Below are 18,442 nucleotides of genomic sequence, written 5' to 3' on the forward strand. Positions count from 1 at the left end.
AATCTTTGTGTAGGCTTCACACAGTTTTTTTTTTCCATTTAAAAACACGTACAAAAATACATATACCCATATAGTTCAAATTGGAAAACCTAAAGATGTATGTACTAAGAGTGCATAAAGTGTTGTAAATTGAAAATAGTTCAAGATTAAATGGGAATCATTTGTGTTCAAAATGGGAAATTCACATCTTTCTTGATTTGTCTTGAACATAAGACAATCCCATTTCAATCTTGAAAAAAAAATGTTTTGAGGTTGAAACCATCCTGGGGTGCTTGCAGTTATTTTGAATTTGAAACAACCCTTTCAAATTTGACATGAGATTTGAAATATTTTGTACACTTCTAGCATGTATCTTTTGTAATTAAGACTGTGTAAATTCTGCTTTTTTATAAAAAAGGATTAGTAGAACGGGATAGCCTAATGATTCTTCTGATTAGCATGGGCATGTGCTTCAGTACAATGTAACTAAAACCTCTTTGGACAGCAAAATAGCCACCCAGAATAACTTTAGAGTTGAGGTCCAAAATTTTTGATAACGAAGTCATTTAACTTTTTCTACTTGAGTAAGAGGACTACTAAGTACAAATTCCTGAAATAGCAATTCTTCATGGCAGGTGGCAATCTGTTTTTGAAAAAAAACACCACAATTAAAATAGCTATTTGCATGCACGCACTCTCCATATTTTGTGCATTCCTTTCAATTTTTATAAAATCAACATTCAGTCAGTCGTTCAGCTTCACTCTTTGCAAATGAAAGATTAGTCTTGCCCTAGTTAAATATTATCACCCTCCAATACAGTATTTTGCAATTTGCTATAAAAGTACACTAGACTGAAGTACTATATGGTGGTCTCTTCCCATAAGCCTAAATTTTTTATCCAAAAACTTTCTACTATTGACCTCACCCCATTCCTAAGAGGACCATAAGGGGCGTGCATAAGCGCACAAACGTGCCTACCGTTCCTGTCCTATTGTTTTTTTTTTCTTTTCTTCTTCCTATATATATGCTTATACCTCCTTATATTTACTCATATATGTGTTTATATACTATATAATCTTTTGTATGATACCTACATATATTGTTGTGACAAAATAAATAAATAAATAAATATATGAACAGTGATGGAAAGAAACATTTCTCATACTTGAAAACTGGGGTGTAACTTTGTGCCATACCTAAGGCAAATAATCACTGACTCTGTAGATGACATTTATCGAAACTGAAGGATAGAAATATTTTTTTTTTAAAAAAGGAAGGAACTAATTATCCAATGTATACCTTAAACAATGCACAGTTCTGTGAAAAAGTATTCACCTCTTTCAATTTTTTGAAACTGCCATTTATTGATATTATAGTTAATTTTGAGTTTACTGGTAACAGACTCTAAAATAAACAAATAACATCAGTATTTGGCCTTTGTTTGTATTTGGCCTTTCTTTCACAAAGAAAGTTATCCAAAATGTCAGGTGCCACTGTGAAAAATTACTCCCATGTTCAATCAATTCAATTATATAGAGGGCCAATATTATTAATTGGTTAATTTATTTATTTTCATTATTAATTTTTTTGCCTTTTATCCCAGTTTGAAGTGACTCTGAGCCTTGGTAATCAGATAAGATTGAGTCAGCCCCATCTCACAAACTTTAGTTTCCTACATCATAATGATGTTCTCACAGAAGATTCTAGAGCAGGGTTTCTCAATCTCAGAAATTTTTAAGAAATATGGATTCATTTCCCAGAATCCTCCAGCCAGGGATGATGAATTCTGGGAATTGAAGTCCATTCCCCTTAAAGTTGCTGAGTTGAAAATCACTGTGCTAGAGGAACATCATGCCCTATGTTAAAAAAAAAACTGGAGTACTTCCATTAAAAAGCAATTAATGCCTGTCTCTTCAAAGAGATTGATCTATGATCCGATAAAATTCCTGCCAGTTGTCATCTTCTTCTCTTTCAGTGATTCTTCCCTCCCTACAGGGCATGTTTAAAAAAAAAATCCCATTACCCATCATAGGGAATTCAATTCCATTTATTAAGACATTTTATATATTGATTATTTCGGCAATTTATTCCCAGCTCATTAGTTAAATAACCCAGTGCATTCTACCACACAGTATCAGGCTGTCATCTTAAATCTATGTTTAATTTGAAATATAATCCAACCATACTAACTGCTCTGGACCTACTGAGAATTAAATAATTTTAAATGAACATAATGGTAAAATGTATTTATTCAACAGTCAAATATATGTGGTGGTTGAAAAGTGGAGAGCAAAAATTAATGCATCACACACAATCTCAAGTGTTTCGCTTCAGTAGAAATTTCATTTCAAAAGTAATTAAATTGAGGAAACATTTTTTTGTTTCTTCTCCAACACATTAGGAGGATGCATATTCTTGGAATTGCTAAATATAAAATGCTTAGTTTAATCTTTTATTTTTACAGCCTTTTATGGCTCTAGCCCAGGTAAGTGGCAGACCTTAGCTGAGATTGGCTGATCTAAAAAACAAAACAGGAGCTGTTAGATGACAGCCTGTCTGAAAAGTAGAACATAAAGCATAGAATAATACAGTTGAAAAGAACTTGAAGGTCTTCTAGTCCAGGGGTCTCCAACCTTGGCAACTTTAAGACTTGTGGACTTCAACTCCCAGAATTCACAAGTCTTAAAGTTGCCAAGGTTGGAGAATCCTGTTCTAGGCCAACCCCCTGCTCAAGCAGGAGACTTTATACCATTCCAGAAAAATGGCTGTCCAGTCTCTTCTTGAAAACCTCTAGTGATAAGAGTACCCACAACTGACAGAAGTAAACCATTCCACTGATTAAGTGTTCTCAGTCAGGGAATTCTTACTTCTAGGTTGGATGTCTCTTTTAATGATCTTCCACCCATTACTTTTTGTCCTGCCCTCTGGTACTTTAGAAAATAGGTGTGACCTCCTCATTCCTGTGATAATTACAGTTCACTGACAACACTGAGAATGCTTCTTAGGGTTGCACCTCAGGAATTTAAGGACCATGCAAGGCCCAGGGCCTCAGGTTGTGCAACTGTCTTACTGGTAGAGAGCTTTAGACTAGTCTAGTCTAGACTAGATTAGATTAGACCAGACAGACTAGAACTAGAACTAGAACTAAAATCCTGTTAGATAATGGCAAAATACCTGTGCATAAAATCAGTAAACTGCAGAGATGTATCCATGATCAGTCATCTAGAGTCAAGCTTGACTTGAAAGAAACTATCAATTTTAATGAATCAATTATATCAACATATAGAACTTATTTTCTGAACAAGATACCTTGTTCAGAAAAGTGTCAGGTGCATTTTCAGTATTTGTGAGTCTCATACTTTCCATTATTAGTTTTCCCCATGACGATCATAGAGATTCTGAGTATAAATAATGGAAATGCTCACTATATGAAACCAGAAGGTGGGCAGGCGCAAAAAACAACTATCAAATAAAAACCAATCCATAAAAAAACGCAGCTGTTTGTTAATCATGCACGTTGCATTGTAAGTATTAAGTTCAACTAGTTCCTTATTAATAAAAGATGTGTTATGTTGATGTGTTATATCATCATGAAGAGAAGTTTTTTAAATCCAAGTTCAGCTTCAATAAGCTAGGCTGGGGATCTGCAAATTTGGCTCTTTTAAGACTTGTGGAGTTCCTCTGGGAGTTGAAGTCCACAAGTCTTAAAAGAGCCAAGTTTGCAGACCGCTGAGCTAGGCTATGTTAGGGCTTTTACTTTTAAACTTTCAAAATTTTCTTGTGGATATTTTATCTATTCTTATGCCACTTTTAAGATGTTTAAGAACAGCCAGTACGTATTTCATCTGAAGCTATAATGATAGAAGTTAAATATATGTCCATTGTATCCCACTGTATCCCTTACTAGGAGCAGATTGCAAGGGAACTGTGGAGAAAAATGGAGAAGAATACAAAGAATACAAGTGCTCCAATGAATAAATGATCCAGTAAAATTAGTCATAAAGATCTCTTTCAGAGCATATTATATTCATTAAGATGCTTCATAAGGTTGTTTCATGCAATTGGGCCATTTTTAATGCCATAAATATTTGCGTCATTGAATGTGACAGTTATTCCCCCTCCCACCTCCTACTCCCAATTAACTGTTTAGCTTGAATTGGATCTCAATCCAGCAATGTGTAGTCAGTTTTACTCTTTGAATGGGGATTGTTCATGAAAAACAAACAGCGAGAGAAGTCTGATATAGGCAGTCTTCAACTTACAACAGTTCATTTAGTGACTGTTGGAAGTTACAACAGCATTGAAAAAAAGTGACCTAGGACCGTTTTTTCCCATTTACTATCATTGGAGCATCCCCATGATCATATGATGAAAATTCAGATGCTTGGCAAGTGGTTCATATTTATGACAGTTGCAGTGTCCAGGGATCATGTGATCACCTTTTGTGATCTTCTGATAAGCAAAGTCAATGGACAAGTCAGATACACTTAACTCACCCTGTTACTGACTTAACAACTGGAGTGATTCACTTAACAACTGTGACACGAAAAGTTACAAAATGGTGCAAAATTTACTTAACACTTGTCTTGCTTAGCAACAGAAATTTTGGGCTCAATTGTGTTAATGAGGACTACTAGTATTATATGAGGAAAAAGTCATTTACACTTGTTCTTGGCACATCTGAAACTTTCCATCTCCATCTTTATCTCCATCCATAAGCAAGTGCCCCCTCTCACATGATTAATATGTGAGCAAAGATAACCTATATGCTCTCCCTAGACACTCCATGCTAGGAATGTCAGCAAAACCAGAGGCCATCACAGTTTCAGTTTATATAATTCCATTACCTTCATATGAAATAAAACTGGAATTGGGTGGTTTGAGATTCTGATACATATCTAATTCCCTATATTAGAGATATTTAGACTTCCTTTGGGATAATGGAAACTAGTGGTTAGAACTTTTAAGTATCAAGTTTAAGGTTGGTTGTTTTTTTGAAGTACTATGACCAGTTGAAATTAAGGACTAAAGGGGTTTCTAAAAGTAGCCGAGTTACATAAATTTTAGAATATAATGTTTATTTGGGCATGGATCCAGCTGTAAAAAATATATACAGGTCTATTTTACAGAAGGGACATGAAAATACAATAGGTAATGATTGAAGACGTATAATTAATGTAAGATCGGAGCTGCCTGGCTACCACTTCAGAATGATGGGAAAGAAGGAAGTAGAAGAGAGAAGGAGGTAGGAAAGAGAAGAGGAGGAAGAGGAAAGGAAGGAAGAGGGATAGAAGAGGGAGAAGAAAGGAGTAGGGAGGAAGGAGGAGAGAATGTAGATAAGAGAGGGGGAGGATGGTTGTGGAAAGTAGAAGAAGGTAGAGAAGGGAAGAGAGTTAAAGGAAGGGGGTGGTGATCGGGCAGGTCCAATTAATTGTATATGATGGTACATTAAATATGTTATTGGATATGAATGTTAAAATAAAACTTTTTTAATAAAAAAAAGAAAAGAAAATACGATAGGTAAAATTACTTATGGACAGAGCTTCTGCCAATGTCAGTAAATGCATTTCAAAAAAAGAAATTATCCTATCATTCCAGCATACAATAAAACAAATGAACAATGAAATTCACCTATATTGTTTTTTTCCAGTACAGAATGCCATAAGCAGCTGCGGAGTTATGAATGGAGACCAAAACTGAATTTAATAGAGAATGTAAAGTTGAAGAGCTTGCAAACAACAGCTGGAGGATTTGAAAGCTCATAAACACAGAATATGGATAAATGAAATAGCTGCTAAGCATGGCTAGTGATAGTACAAGCTCTTGAACCAACGTAATAAAGTTGTACTGAGTCAACTCTATGGCGAGAAATGAACTGACCTATATGAGTAATATGATTCATTTAAATTCATGCATACATGAAAAGGATGCTTTTTGGGGGGAAACCCAGTTGTAAAATCATGGACAGAAACCACTTGGCCAGTATGGATCAAATATGAATTCCCACAAGGCTTATGAATTGGCTAGAAGTTAAATTCTATTCTATTTCTATTCTATTATCAGCTCAAGATAGTTCTTGACTTATGACCACAACTGGGCCCGAAATTTCAATTTTAAGTAGGTGTGATAGTAAAGCAATCATTATGTGACTGGATCTGATTTAATGATCATTTTTCCCATGATCGTTAAGCAAATCACCATGGTTGAAGTGGATCACGTAGTCGTTAAGTGAATCCAGCTTCCCTAATTGACTTTGCTTGTCGGAGTCTAGCTGGGAAAGTCCCAAATTATGATCGCATGAATGCAAGATACTGCCACAGTCATAATGCAAGCTGGTTGCCAAGCATCCAAACTGCAGTCATGAGATGGTGCGATGGTCATAACTTCGAGAATAGGCCATAAGTCACTTTTCCTAAGGCCATTGTGAGGTTGAACTGTTAAATCAGAGGTTCTAAGCTGAGGACTACCTGTACTTTTCCTGCTGTCTGGATAGAACAGAACAGAACAGAACAGAACAGAATAGAATAGAATAGAATAGAATAGAATAGAATAGAATAGAATAGAATAGAATAGAATAGAATAGAATTTATTGGCCAAGTGTGATTGGACACACAAGGAATTTGTCTTGGTGCATATGCTCTCAGTGTACACAAAAGAAAAGATACCTTCATCAAGGTACAACATTTACAACACAAATGATGGAGAAGTTGTAAGTTTTCTCTCCCTTTCCTGCAAAGAATACAATGACAAGAAAAAACTTTACTGGGATAGAGTGGCTGGTGGGAAATACAGGAATAGTGGGTAGGAAAAGCAGGATTGGGAAGGAAAATTTAGAGGGCACCCCATGGGAATTAGAGGGCCCAAGCCACATATTTCATACAGGTGGACACGTGCAGCCCCATTACACCTTCAGAAACAGCAGGAAATCAAACAGGTCTTCAATCAATTTCCCTTCCTGCATTAGATATGTAGAGGTACTCAGTTCAAGAAAAAAAGTTGACAACATTGATTAATGGCTTGTTTTAAAAACTGTGATGATGCATAATTCTGGTGCTGTTTTTATGTTTCTGTTTGGTACTGACAACCTGCTAAGAATATATGTTCTGATTCTGGCAAATTTTCCCATGAAGACAGCAAATAAAATATATTTGTGGCAAACTGAACAATATTTTAAATATGGATACTGTTCCCATTCATTTAAAGAAGGAACAGTATTTATTGATTAGTCATTCAGTCAAGAATTAAAAAAATACAATGACTTATGATGGTAATCCAATATAACAGCAATCATAATTTTCAGTTGTTGTTTTTTTTAAAAAATCAAGATCACTTTGAGATAATATAGCACCAGGAAGCTAAGATTTATTTAGACCATCTTCTTTTCCACTGATTATCGTCTTCCCTTCATCGTGCATTGATAGTGATATTATGATATGGAATTTTAGAGATTTAGAAATTGAGACCAGAGAATAACGGTTCAGTATGTAAAAAATATGGCACAATCTCGGCATTTTTGCATATTAAGATTATTTATAGGGACAGGTGAAAAAACAGTAATTTCATTTATACTTTGTTTCAAATTCCTTTAAGCAAGTTTTGAAAAAAGAATTGAATTTCTAAATTCATCTGATTTTATAATATCAGATTTCAACACCATTTAAAAAGTAAATTTCAATTTATTTAAATGATTTATTAATAGTCTCCAACTCACACGCTAAAAAGCAAGAGAGATTTTCATTGTTTAACTACCAGTGCATAGGCCAATTCAAGAGAAACTACAAACCAGTAAAACAGCTCCTGTTGCTACCATCAGCTTCAGATTATTATAATAGACCTCAAGGGAATCCAAATGTTCTTAGGAAAAATACAGTTTAATAAGTAAAAGGTAACAAAAATGTGAATTTCCATTTTTACTTTTTCTTCTTTTTTTACCCCAGCACATTAATATTAATCATCACTGAAGGGTTGCTTGGTTAGATCATGTACTTAATGTACAGCCCAATACATTAATTTATATTTGCCTACACCAGGGGTTGGCAACCCTTGGCTCTGGAGCCGCATGTGGCACTTTCATCCCTCTGCTGCAGCTCCCTGTCGCTGGTTGACTCCACAATTGATAGGGCTTTTAGTTAGGACAGGTAGAGGAAAAAGGACGCTGCACTAGGAGGAGACTATGATAGGGGAACTGGACTTCCGGTCGGCTCAAGAATTGAATGGGGGGCTTCCGGTTAGGACTTTGTGGCTTTTTGAGTGTTTAAGGTTGCCAACTCCTGGGCTACAATATTGAAGGAGTACTCATGCTACAAAAATTTCTGTGAAATGTATGGACCAGTTTTATCAGCATATAGATGTGTACAAATTCCAATCCCAATAAAATACTATTAGTCATAATTATATAAGCATTTAAAATACCAAAATATTGCAATTAGGAAAAAAAACACATAAAAATGTACGAAAACATAAATTACATTTCAAAATCTGTACATGATTCATCTCACAATAAGGCATTAATCACAAAAAAATACATTCTGTACAAAGTCACTTATTTTGGTTAAGAATCTACAATCACTATTTTTTTTAAAAAAAAATGAAGAACGTATGTGCATAGGTCTAGTACCTAAAATAAAATAAAATTGACAATTCTGGCTGATCACTTGGCTCTCTAGCACCGTCTTAAAGGAAAATTAAGTGAAAGCTGTGGTGACCAGGGAGATCAATGTGGTGATCTGTTCCTACTAAATTTTACTTTGACGAGGCAAAAGGGTTTGGCTTAAGTTGTAACATTTTATTTTTATGTATTTGTTTAAAACATTTATATAGTGGCCCATCTTATAATCAACCTTGAGAATCTCCTAACTTCCAACATAGCTTTTGTCTGTCATTTCTTTGGGGATCAAAATATACTTCCTGCTAAATCAGGTCAAACTTCCATTTAATTATAAAAAATAATTATTGGATTTCTTTATGAAAGGATTAGTGACTGAGAAAAACTGTCATTCTGCCTTTACCTGTACTTTACCCATTTCTGAATAATTCCTTTGAAAGTTTAATGCATCAGCAAGATAAACCTGTTATTTTTTTTTTAAAAAAGAAACATGTTGGCCATTTCTTCGCATGCAGATCAATTCCATGTCAGCTACTTTGCTTGGTTATAAATTTAACCAGAATTCGTTAAAAATACAATCAGAGTTCAAGATATACACGAGGTGCAATACATTTCTACTATATGTTGCACAGCAACAGTATTTTATAAAAGCAGCCTCCCTGCAAGAGCTGTAATCAACCCTAGATTTTAAAATAACTATTCTACATCAAGTTTGCAAATTTCTTCTGGAAAAATGATCTATCAAAACGGTGTACTCAAGACTGCTGCCTTTATGTAGATTTTGGGTTAGCAGTTGTAGATAGGAGTCTGAAGTAAAACACTGATTTTGCATAAATCAGAAGAACTACAGTCTTCGGCAAACTAAAAAGAAGCCCCGTATTGTCGCTGTGCTAAGGCAACATCCTTAGGGTTCTGACTGAAATTCGGTGTCGTCCATCTGAAGAGTGTCATTATCACCCAATAATTCTGTTTCGGGCACAGAGCCCTCTTCTTCCTCCTCTTCCTGGACCAGATTCTGAGCAATGTCTTCTGTCCCATTATGTACCTCTTCTACTCCTTCAGTCAGGAGAGCAGCCCGGTCAGCCATGGAAGCATTGGAGGGAGCAGTTGTTACATATCCTGTACTAGTGGAACCACTCCCACTATGATGGGAAGCTGGTTTTGGAATCATCTGAGGAGCTATCTGTTGAGGAGCCATCTGCATTGGGATCTGGACAGGATAAAAATTTGGCAAATACGCTCCATAAGCTGGCATTGGTTGGTAACCATTGACAGGAATGTAAAGTTGAGGAGGTGGCACCATTGGTCTTATTTGTCCTTTCATTGGTATGAACTGTGGCTGAGAGAACGCTTGAGTTTTCTGCTTTGGCCCAACATACCTGGCGTTGCTGACATTACTAACAGGACTTGTGCTGAGGGAACTGGTTTGTGTAGTGTTGCTTGCACCAGAGGTTTGTGCAGAACTGTTGTAATTCGACAGGTTTCCCCATGTTCTCAATCTGTTGTGGATATCTTTGAATCTTGGTCTTCTGTTAGGAAATTCATTCCAACATTCTAACATCAGTGAGTACATCCATGCAGGACAGTCATCTGGACATGGCAAAACCTGCCTATTTCTAATCATCTCAATGACATCTTGATTGGAATAGCCACAGTAAGGCTGCAAGCCATAGCTGAAAATCTCCCACAGCACTACGCCATAAGACCAGATGTCTGAATCAACTGAAAATTTGCCATACATGATTGCTTCAGGGGACATCCATCGAATAGGAAGAGGATTATTTCCCATTAGTTTGTAATAATCAGCAGAATAAACTTCCCTGAAAAGACCTAAGTCAGATATTTTCACACTGAGTTTATCAAACACAAGGACGTTTCTGGTGGCCAAATCTTTGTGGACCACATGGTGGCTTGAGAGATATTCAATTCCTGATGCTATCTGAGTTACAATGTGAAAAAAATCAGCTGGCTCCAATGTTGATTTCACTGTTTTATCATCATCGGTGCTACCAACATCAGAGTGGGGAGATCTCATCACAAGGAACTCATGAAGATCACTATGAGCACAATAACTAAAAATCATGCTGATGGGCTGTTCTTTGGTCACTATTCCCAGTAAACAAACTATGTTGGGATGCTGTAATCTTGATCTCATCATTGCTTCATGCTTAAATTCTTCTCGGAGAGTTAAATCTGCTTTATCCTTGAGTGTTTTGATGGCCACGGTTTGTGTTTGCTCCCCTGGAGCTGTGCCAAATAGGTGACCCTTATAAACTTTTCCAAACTTCTCTTCACCCAGCTCCTCCATGAATCTCACAGTCGAAAGGCTGATTTCTTTTAGTTTATTCTGAAAGTAAAAAAGAGTAACGGGATAAGATGGCCGACTATATTAGAAACCCTTAGCAGCAAATCAGCAATAAAAATCCTAGTTAAAATTAAAGGCTTTGGTCACATTTATATTAACCTGCTTCAATGCACAAAATCTGTTTTTTTACTGGGCTTTTACTACCTTGGCAATATTTCTGCATCTGGTCTGAAGTCAAACAACTGAGAAATGAATACATGCTGGAAGAATATATTGGAAGGTTTGATATGGTGAAGAAAATCCCAATGAAAATGTCAAAGCGGAAGACTCTCGAGTAATTAATATTAAATGTTATGTTTATGATGTAAAATAACCTCTGCGTACTGTGTGCATACATTTGGGTAAGATACCTGTTTGTGCTGATTAATGAGAGGCATTTCCATATCTTGGCTGGGAGAGGCCATCAGCTGACGACGCTGTGGAGTGCTGGCAGATGCCTTCTGCTTGTTTCTACACATGCAGACCAAGAAGAAAAGGCAGGCAATAACTAAAGGGATGGCTATGCTTGGAACCAGAATGTAGAGAATTCCCATTTTGCTGCTGTCACGTGGGCCTGTTAGATTAAAAAAAGGATTGCGTGTTTTCAGACTCTGTTCAAAAGCAATGCAAATAATTTTATTATTCCAAGAACAATGACTATAGCTCACTGCAATATGTACAGGTAATCCTTGACTTACAATCATTCATTTAGTAACCTCCGGAAGTTACAATGGCACTGAAAAAATAACTTATGACACTTTTTCACACTTACGAACACTGCAGCATCCCCAAGGTCACGTGATCAAAATTTGGATGCTTGGCAACTGGCATGTGTCAGTTGGGGCGTCCCCGGGTCATGAGGTCACCATCTGCAATCTTCTGATAAGCCAAGTCAATGGGGAAGCCAGATTCACTTAACAACCCTGTTACTGACTTAAACGTCCGCGATAGCTCAGGCTGTAAGAAGCCTGTTATTAAAACACAGCAGCCTGCAATTACTGCAGGTTCAAGCCCGGCCCAAGGTTGACTCAGCCTTCCATCCTTTATAAGGTAGGTAAAATGAGGACCCAGATTGTTGGGGGGGCAATAAGTTGACTTTGTAAATATACAAATAGAATGAGACTATTGCCTTATACACTGTAAGCCGCCCTGAGTCTTCGGAAAAGGGCGGGATATAAATGTAAATAAATAAATAAAAAAATAAAAAAACCAACTGCAGTGATTCACTTAACAACTGTGCCAAGCAAGGGTGTAAAATGGGGCAAAATTCACTTCATAAATGTCTTGCTGAGCAACAGAACTTTGAGGCTCAATTGTGGTCGTTAATTGAGGACTGTCTGTAATACAAACTTATATACATCTATGTAATGTAATCCACAGTGTGATTACACAATGGATTACACGATGGATTACAGAGTTTATCTTAAATAAAATGCAGGGGATTGAGCAATTAGTATGAATTTTAGCACTATCTATATGGATTGTATTACCAAAGCATATCATTAAGTTACAGACCTTTCTCGGGTCAAGTGGTTTATTGTAAGATTATGACACACATATATTTTTTTTTTGCTCACAGATTGTACAGTGGGAAAGCATCCAAAACTGATAACCTGGGACAGTATCAAATCAAATCAAATCAAATCAAACTTTCATTGCAGCCATAAATCAGCATAAAGGGAGACCGACCATAAGAAGCATGGAGTACAATCGTTAAAAAGCAAAAGGGATACAATAAGAGTAAAAACACTAACCTAAAAAGTAGAAAAGGCCAGAAAAGAAAAGGCTTTTATCTCTATCTCTATCTCTCTCACACACACAAAATCTAAGGTCTAGTTTTTAGCTTAGACTTATGAATCAAGCTATTGAAGCAAATAGGGTGTTGGAAAGACATCAGGAATCAGAAGTGAAGCTTCCTTATGAGCCAAACTGTCTTTCCCAATTACAGTGTATGACTCAGTAACAGTAGGATGGAGTTGTACCCTCTCTCCTAATCTTTCCTCCATGTAAAATGAAGGAGCACTTGTTCTCTTCTTCTGCTCTCCAGTTAGACCTGATTCCACTCCCTCTTCATTTCTGCACTGAAAAGAAAATAACTGCTTCCTTCCACCATCCTCCTATAAAACAGAAGGCACACTGTGCTTGGAGAAAACAGGAACAAACTCTGATCTGTTCTCCATCATCTTGTTGTGCAGAATGAAAACAGGTTTATGTTAAAACCAAACCTTACGCAAACGTTTTATTGGTTAAAACAGTTTGACAGCTAAGCTCAATTACCTTAAGAACTGGAGAGATTCCCTTCAGTGAATGGCTTGGACTTCCTGCACTGAGTAGGGATTTGGATTTGATGATCTAAATGATGATTAAACTCTGATTTTACATTTTATTTTCTCTGCACAGAGTGTTTCCCAAGCACAGGGGCAGGGAATAATTGCTACTTGTCTTGTATTGCACAATACCAGAGTGTGGAAGAGGAAGCAGAAAATGAAGAAAGAGAAGAAAGAGAGAAGAATGGGTGGAGGCCAAAAGTGAATGGAAAGCAGGTGAAGATTTTGGGGAGATACCTGGTTTTACTCTCGCAAAATTAAATTGATTTTGAGCTAGAGCAAACACCCAGCACTCAAATAAATGTTCATTTACGATGGTACAACCTGATTTGACCCATGTAAACTTTAATATTTATATCCTGTTCTTTTAGGAAAGAGCAAAGATGCCACAAAGAGGATGTAAAAAGGAAAACGCAATTAAAGCAAAGCTCAAAACAATAAATTGATTTTAATCATAATGAATGTTAATGAGGCATTGTTCAAAGCCATGACCTCATTCCCATTTTTATTATTATTATTCCCAAAAATCCGATAATCTAATTAAGCATCAAAATAAATCAATGGCAGCTGATGGGACTTTCCTATTATTCCACGTATCTGTGTAATAAAATATGAAAAATACCACTAAATGCAATTTTTTTTGCACATCACATAAAGAATCTTTTTAAAGTCACAGTACAAAGAATCGGTCCTGACTGCATTTGGAAATAACATTAAATCATAATTTAATCTCTCCATAGTCTTACCCACAAGTACCCATTTGGGGCCCAGTGAAAAACTTAAAAGCAGCAAACATTCAGTGTAAGAGGCTATTTTAATATAAGTGTCTGAAACGTCATATTCCACCCTTTCCATATATTTTCAGTTTAGGGCCAGCAACTCATTTTAGTAAAACCTAACAGAAATTAAAAAACATAAAATCTTAACATTGCCTGCATAATATATATAGTGCTATTATGCTGAAGGGCAACAGTCAAAGCATACTCATCCAAACTGTATACATTTGTCTCTGAACAAGAATGGAATACTTGGATTAAACAGCTTTATCCACTGGACGGAAATGCAATCAAACAAAAGAACGTAAGCGGTAAAGATGAACAACTGCTACATTACTCCAAAAGAATTATTAGACAAAATTGCTGCCCCACACAATAAATTTGCCTGGTTTTTTCCTTCTTTCCTTCTATATATACCGTATTTTTCCAAGTACAAGACGCACTTTTTCCTCCCTAAAAGAGGGTGGAAATGTTGGTGAATCTTAACACCAAATACAGCCATTTTTGGCCTCCCGAAGCCCCGCTCCGCTTGTCCCATTTTTGTGAAAAACAGGGTGTGCAGAGGGTTTGGGAGGCCTGCAGAGTGCACCTGGGGGCCGGAGAGGGCAAAACCCTTTTTTTTTTCCTTACTTACTTCTTCAAAATCTTGGTGCGTCTCATACACCAGAATGTCAGAAAATACGGCATATAAACTGCCAAGTCCTTAGGTCTCTTAGCATCAGTGTCAATGAATACATACATTATACATTGATAGGAAAATAATTGATTTCATTTATAAAAGCATCAATAAAAAGCATTTTTGCACATCACACAAAGCAAGAATAAGTCATGCTTGAATAATTTTATTCTAGAAATGGTAAAAAAAAATAGTAATACATACTACATGCAGGTACTTCACACAGTTCCATGCGTACGTTTTTGTTCTGAGTAAAACACCAAGGTCCTTCCATCTGGCTTCCAGGATTGCGGCAATAAGCATGCCCACCTCCAAGTTCGGGAAACTCTGTACTTGTGAAGTCATGGGGATGAGGATGCTGGGAATCCCAATACTGACAATTGTGGCCTGACTTTGTAACACTGACAGTTCCTCTATAATCAGCACCAGAGCCATTGTAACACTGGTGATCTGCAAAAAAAAAAAGTAGATTTAACAAGAGACATATGAAACAATAAGAAATCTTCCCATTCTCTCTCTCTCTCTCTGCATCGTAAATAAGTTTCTTTGCTATGTACAATGTGTAACTCTACAATAAAACTTCTGCTCTACAGTATTCCTTTCTTTGGTTTGGGATAAGATCAGCTGCTTTTTCTAAAAGTAGAAAATAAAGAAAATAATCAAGTCTGTAGAAACAAACTGGAGTAACCTAGCCAGGAAGTATGAGTTTCCAATAAGCTTTATGCCTAAGGAAGAATCCAGAAATTAACTAGCATGCCCATGTCAAAACTGTTTTGTCTCAACTGCTTGACTTGCTCAAAGTATTCTACAGGATTCACCACCATGAAGTTCTCTTCCTCCCTCCTGCCCCATTTAGTTTCTTCCTTCTCTTCTGCTTTTTTTCCTCTTAGATCTTTGTCTTGCTAATGTATTAACATCCGACCACCATTTTTATTTGTATATTGTATGTAGTCTGGTTACAGAAGATTATCTCCTTTCTCCACCAAATTTATTTCACTGCGTAGTAACAGTGCAAGATTATACCCTCACCGCACTGGGTTTGGAGGGTTTGAAGCAGGCACAACTTAAAGCAGTTAGCTTGCAGAAGGGCATTCCTTGCTTTCAGGGAGGTCTGGTCAGGTGCTTGAGGCAGCCTCTGCATGTTTCTGGCAATATTCCTTTACACTGTATAGATGAGAAGCTGGGGAAAATATTTCACCTGGGCTATTCCTCTTTCTCATCATTGTATCCTCCCTCCAAGCTAATTCTAAGCAGTCAAAAGGCAAAACATTGAAATGGGTTGTTTTGGAAATCAAGCAAATACATATGTTCAGAAATGGCACGCTGATGAAAAATCCATACTAATTTTGCATTAAACCGGGGGGGGGGGACGATGGCTCCTTTTATGACTTGTGGACTTCAACTCCCAGAATTCTGCTGGCTCCATGCTGGCTCAGGAATTCTGGAAGTTGAAGTCCACAAGTCATAAAGGGGGCCATCGTTCCCCATTTCTGCATTAAACAAATAGAAGACAAAAGCAGGAAGGAAATGTGACAATAACTTACATCTATTGAGCCGTTCTACAGGAATTCCAATTTTTATACAGTTGGCAGCCTCCAAAGAATCAGGCAGCGGCAACTCTTCACATTTAGGTGGCTGGAGCTGCATCAGAATGAGAGGATTGGATCTAGCAATGTTGTACTCCTGCCGACAGAGATCGTTCTCTAGAACTTCGCACTCATCACGACACAGCTCTCTAGGCTTAGGTGTCCGGGAACGCTCATCACACAGTGGAAACACAAAGTGACAAAAAGATGGGATGGCAAACTGGGAACACTGATCAGATAAATGAGTGGATGTGCCAATCATAGTAAATGCAGCTGAAAAAACAAGACAGAGAAGCCAATAATCAAGATTCAGTTTCTATAATAAATGAACATCAATACATTAGTACTGCTTTTTATATATTTGAAATGACTTCAAGCCAGACTACTAAGGGCATTAATAAAAAATCTATCTGCAACAGAGATCAGATACACTGTCAAAGTCTTTACATAGGTAAAGGTAAAGGTTCCCTGTTCTGTCCCCCTCCGCAGTCCGGGAGACATGAGCAATCACTTAATTAGCTGGCAACTATCAGCTCTGGCAGCAAACTAGCGAGCGTCTGCCAAGTGTCTCTGTTATCTCACTTGATGCCGATGAGTTAGCCAGGAAACCAGGAACAAACAGGACTTCAGCTCTAATTCTCCCTCTAAGCAGTTGATTTGCTTGCCACAAAGTGGTATAGCAGCCCTTTCTGCTTTTATATCCTGTGGGGTGTGGCTCCATAACTCAGCACTTCCTAGGCCTGCCCCACCCCTGCTTCTGTTGTTCCCGCCTCTCCTGCCTATGAAACCTAGGGTCCAGCCAGGCCTGATTGCCATAGCTGGGTCTGGAGGCGTGGCCTGGGGGGGAAAGAGTCAGGGGAGGGAGGCCTTGTTATCTCCTCCACTTGGCCTGCCTCTGGCTCCTGGAGCTGAGCCAGGGAAGCCAGTGCTCCAGAGGTAAGTCCTGATGGCCCTTCCCCCTCACTTTCCGAGTCACTTTCTGGCAGGGGCCCCGGCTCGGGGGGCGCAGACACAACATTCCCCTTGCACATATGTGCTAATCGTTCCCTAGGGGGTGGTGCTCATCTCTGTTTCAAAGCTGAAGAGCCAGCGCTGTCCAAAGACATTTCCATGGTCATGTGGCTGGCATGACCAAACACCAAAGGCGCACGGAACGCTGTTACCTTCTCACTAAAGGTGGTACCTATTTTTCTACTTGCATTTTTTACGTGCTTTTGAACTGCTAGTTTGGCAGAAGCTTGAAAGCCAAGAATTGTTCTTGCTAAATCCTATTTAACTATAAAAACATTAGGCTGAAATCAGACTAAAAAGGTAAAGGTTCCCCTCACACATATGTGCTAGTCATTCCTAACTCTTAAGGGACGGTACTCATCTCTGTTTCAAAGCTGAACAGCCAGCGCTGTCCGAAGCCGTCTCCGTGTCATGTGGCCGGCATGGCTAAAATCCAAAGGTGCACAGAATGCTGTTACCTTCCCACCAAAGATGGTCCCTATTTTTTTACTTGCATTTTTTATGTGCTTTTGAACTGCTTTTGAACTGCTAGGTTGGCAGAAGCTAGGACAAGTAATGGGAGCTCGCCCCATTTTGCGGCATTAGGGATTTGAACCGCTGAACTGCCGATCTTTCAATCAACAAGCTCAGTGTCTTAGCTACATCATATATAGTTTGACACATAAGGTTAACAAGATTCTGCAGTAGGAAAATGGTATATGGTACTAACTGAAGGTCAATTTTCTAGCTTCCAGTCAACCCAGTCAGTATTGAGATGAGGAAATATTTCAGGGCTTCATACATAACTAGAACGAACTTTATCTAGTTTTCTCACATATTTTTAATTCATTAAGTCTTTTGTCTTTTGTTTTGTGGCATCATTCTAGAACTGAGGAAGTGAATAATCCCTCTCAGAATTCTAAACCTTGCTTGCACAGCAAAGGGGAGGAGGCAATTTAATATGAGATTAGATGTCTGTTACATAAATTTGACTTCCCAGGAAATCTACTATATTGATTTTTTTCATTCCAAAAACTTGTCAACTTACCAGGGCCCATTGATAGTTCATAAATTATCCACTGGAGGATTCTATTATACAGCTTTTCACTGATTTGAATTACAAAGGAAGAGATTTATAATATTCTACTAATTGGAAAT

The 18,442-nt window shown here is 37.6% G+C and overlaps 1 protein-coding gene across 1 annotated transcript in view; it reads right to left on the reverse strand.

The window, feature by feature from the left end:
* Positions 1 to 4,156: 4,156 nt before the first annotated feature.
* Positions 4,157 to 18,442, reverse strand: part of ROR2 (receptor tyrosine kinase like orphan receptor 2) — a 131,314-nt gene continuing 117,028 nt past the window's right edge. Inside the window, exons 6-9 of the mRNA XM_058170447.1 lie at positions 16,253 to 16,567; positions 14,913 to 15,158; positions 11,301 to 11,503; positions 4,157 to 10,932 (exon numbers count right to left, since the gene is read on the reverse strand). Coding sequence (XP_058026430.1) covers positions 9,490 to 10,932; positions 11,301 to 11,503; positions 14,913 to 15,158; positions 16,253 to 16,567 — 2,207 coding nt within the window. The 3' untranslated portion in view covers positions 4,157 to 9,489. The remainder of the gene's footprint in view (positions 10,933 to 11,300; positions 11,504 to 14,912; positions 15,159 to 16,252; positions 16,568 to 18,442) is intronic.

This window comes from Ahaetulla prasina, chromosome 2, assembly GCF_028640845.1.
Source record: "Ahaetulla prasina isolate Xishuangbanna chromosome 2, ASM2864084v1, whole genome shotgun sequence".
Classification (NCBI taxonomy): Eukaryota; Metazoa; Chordata; class Lepidosauria; order Squamata; family Colubridae; genus Ahaetulla; species Ahaetulla prasina.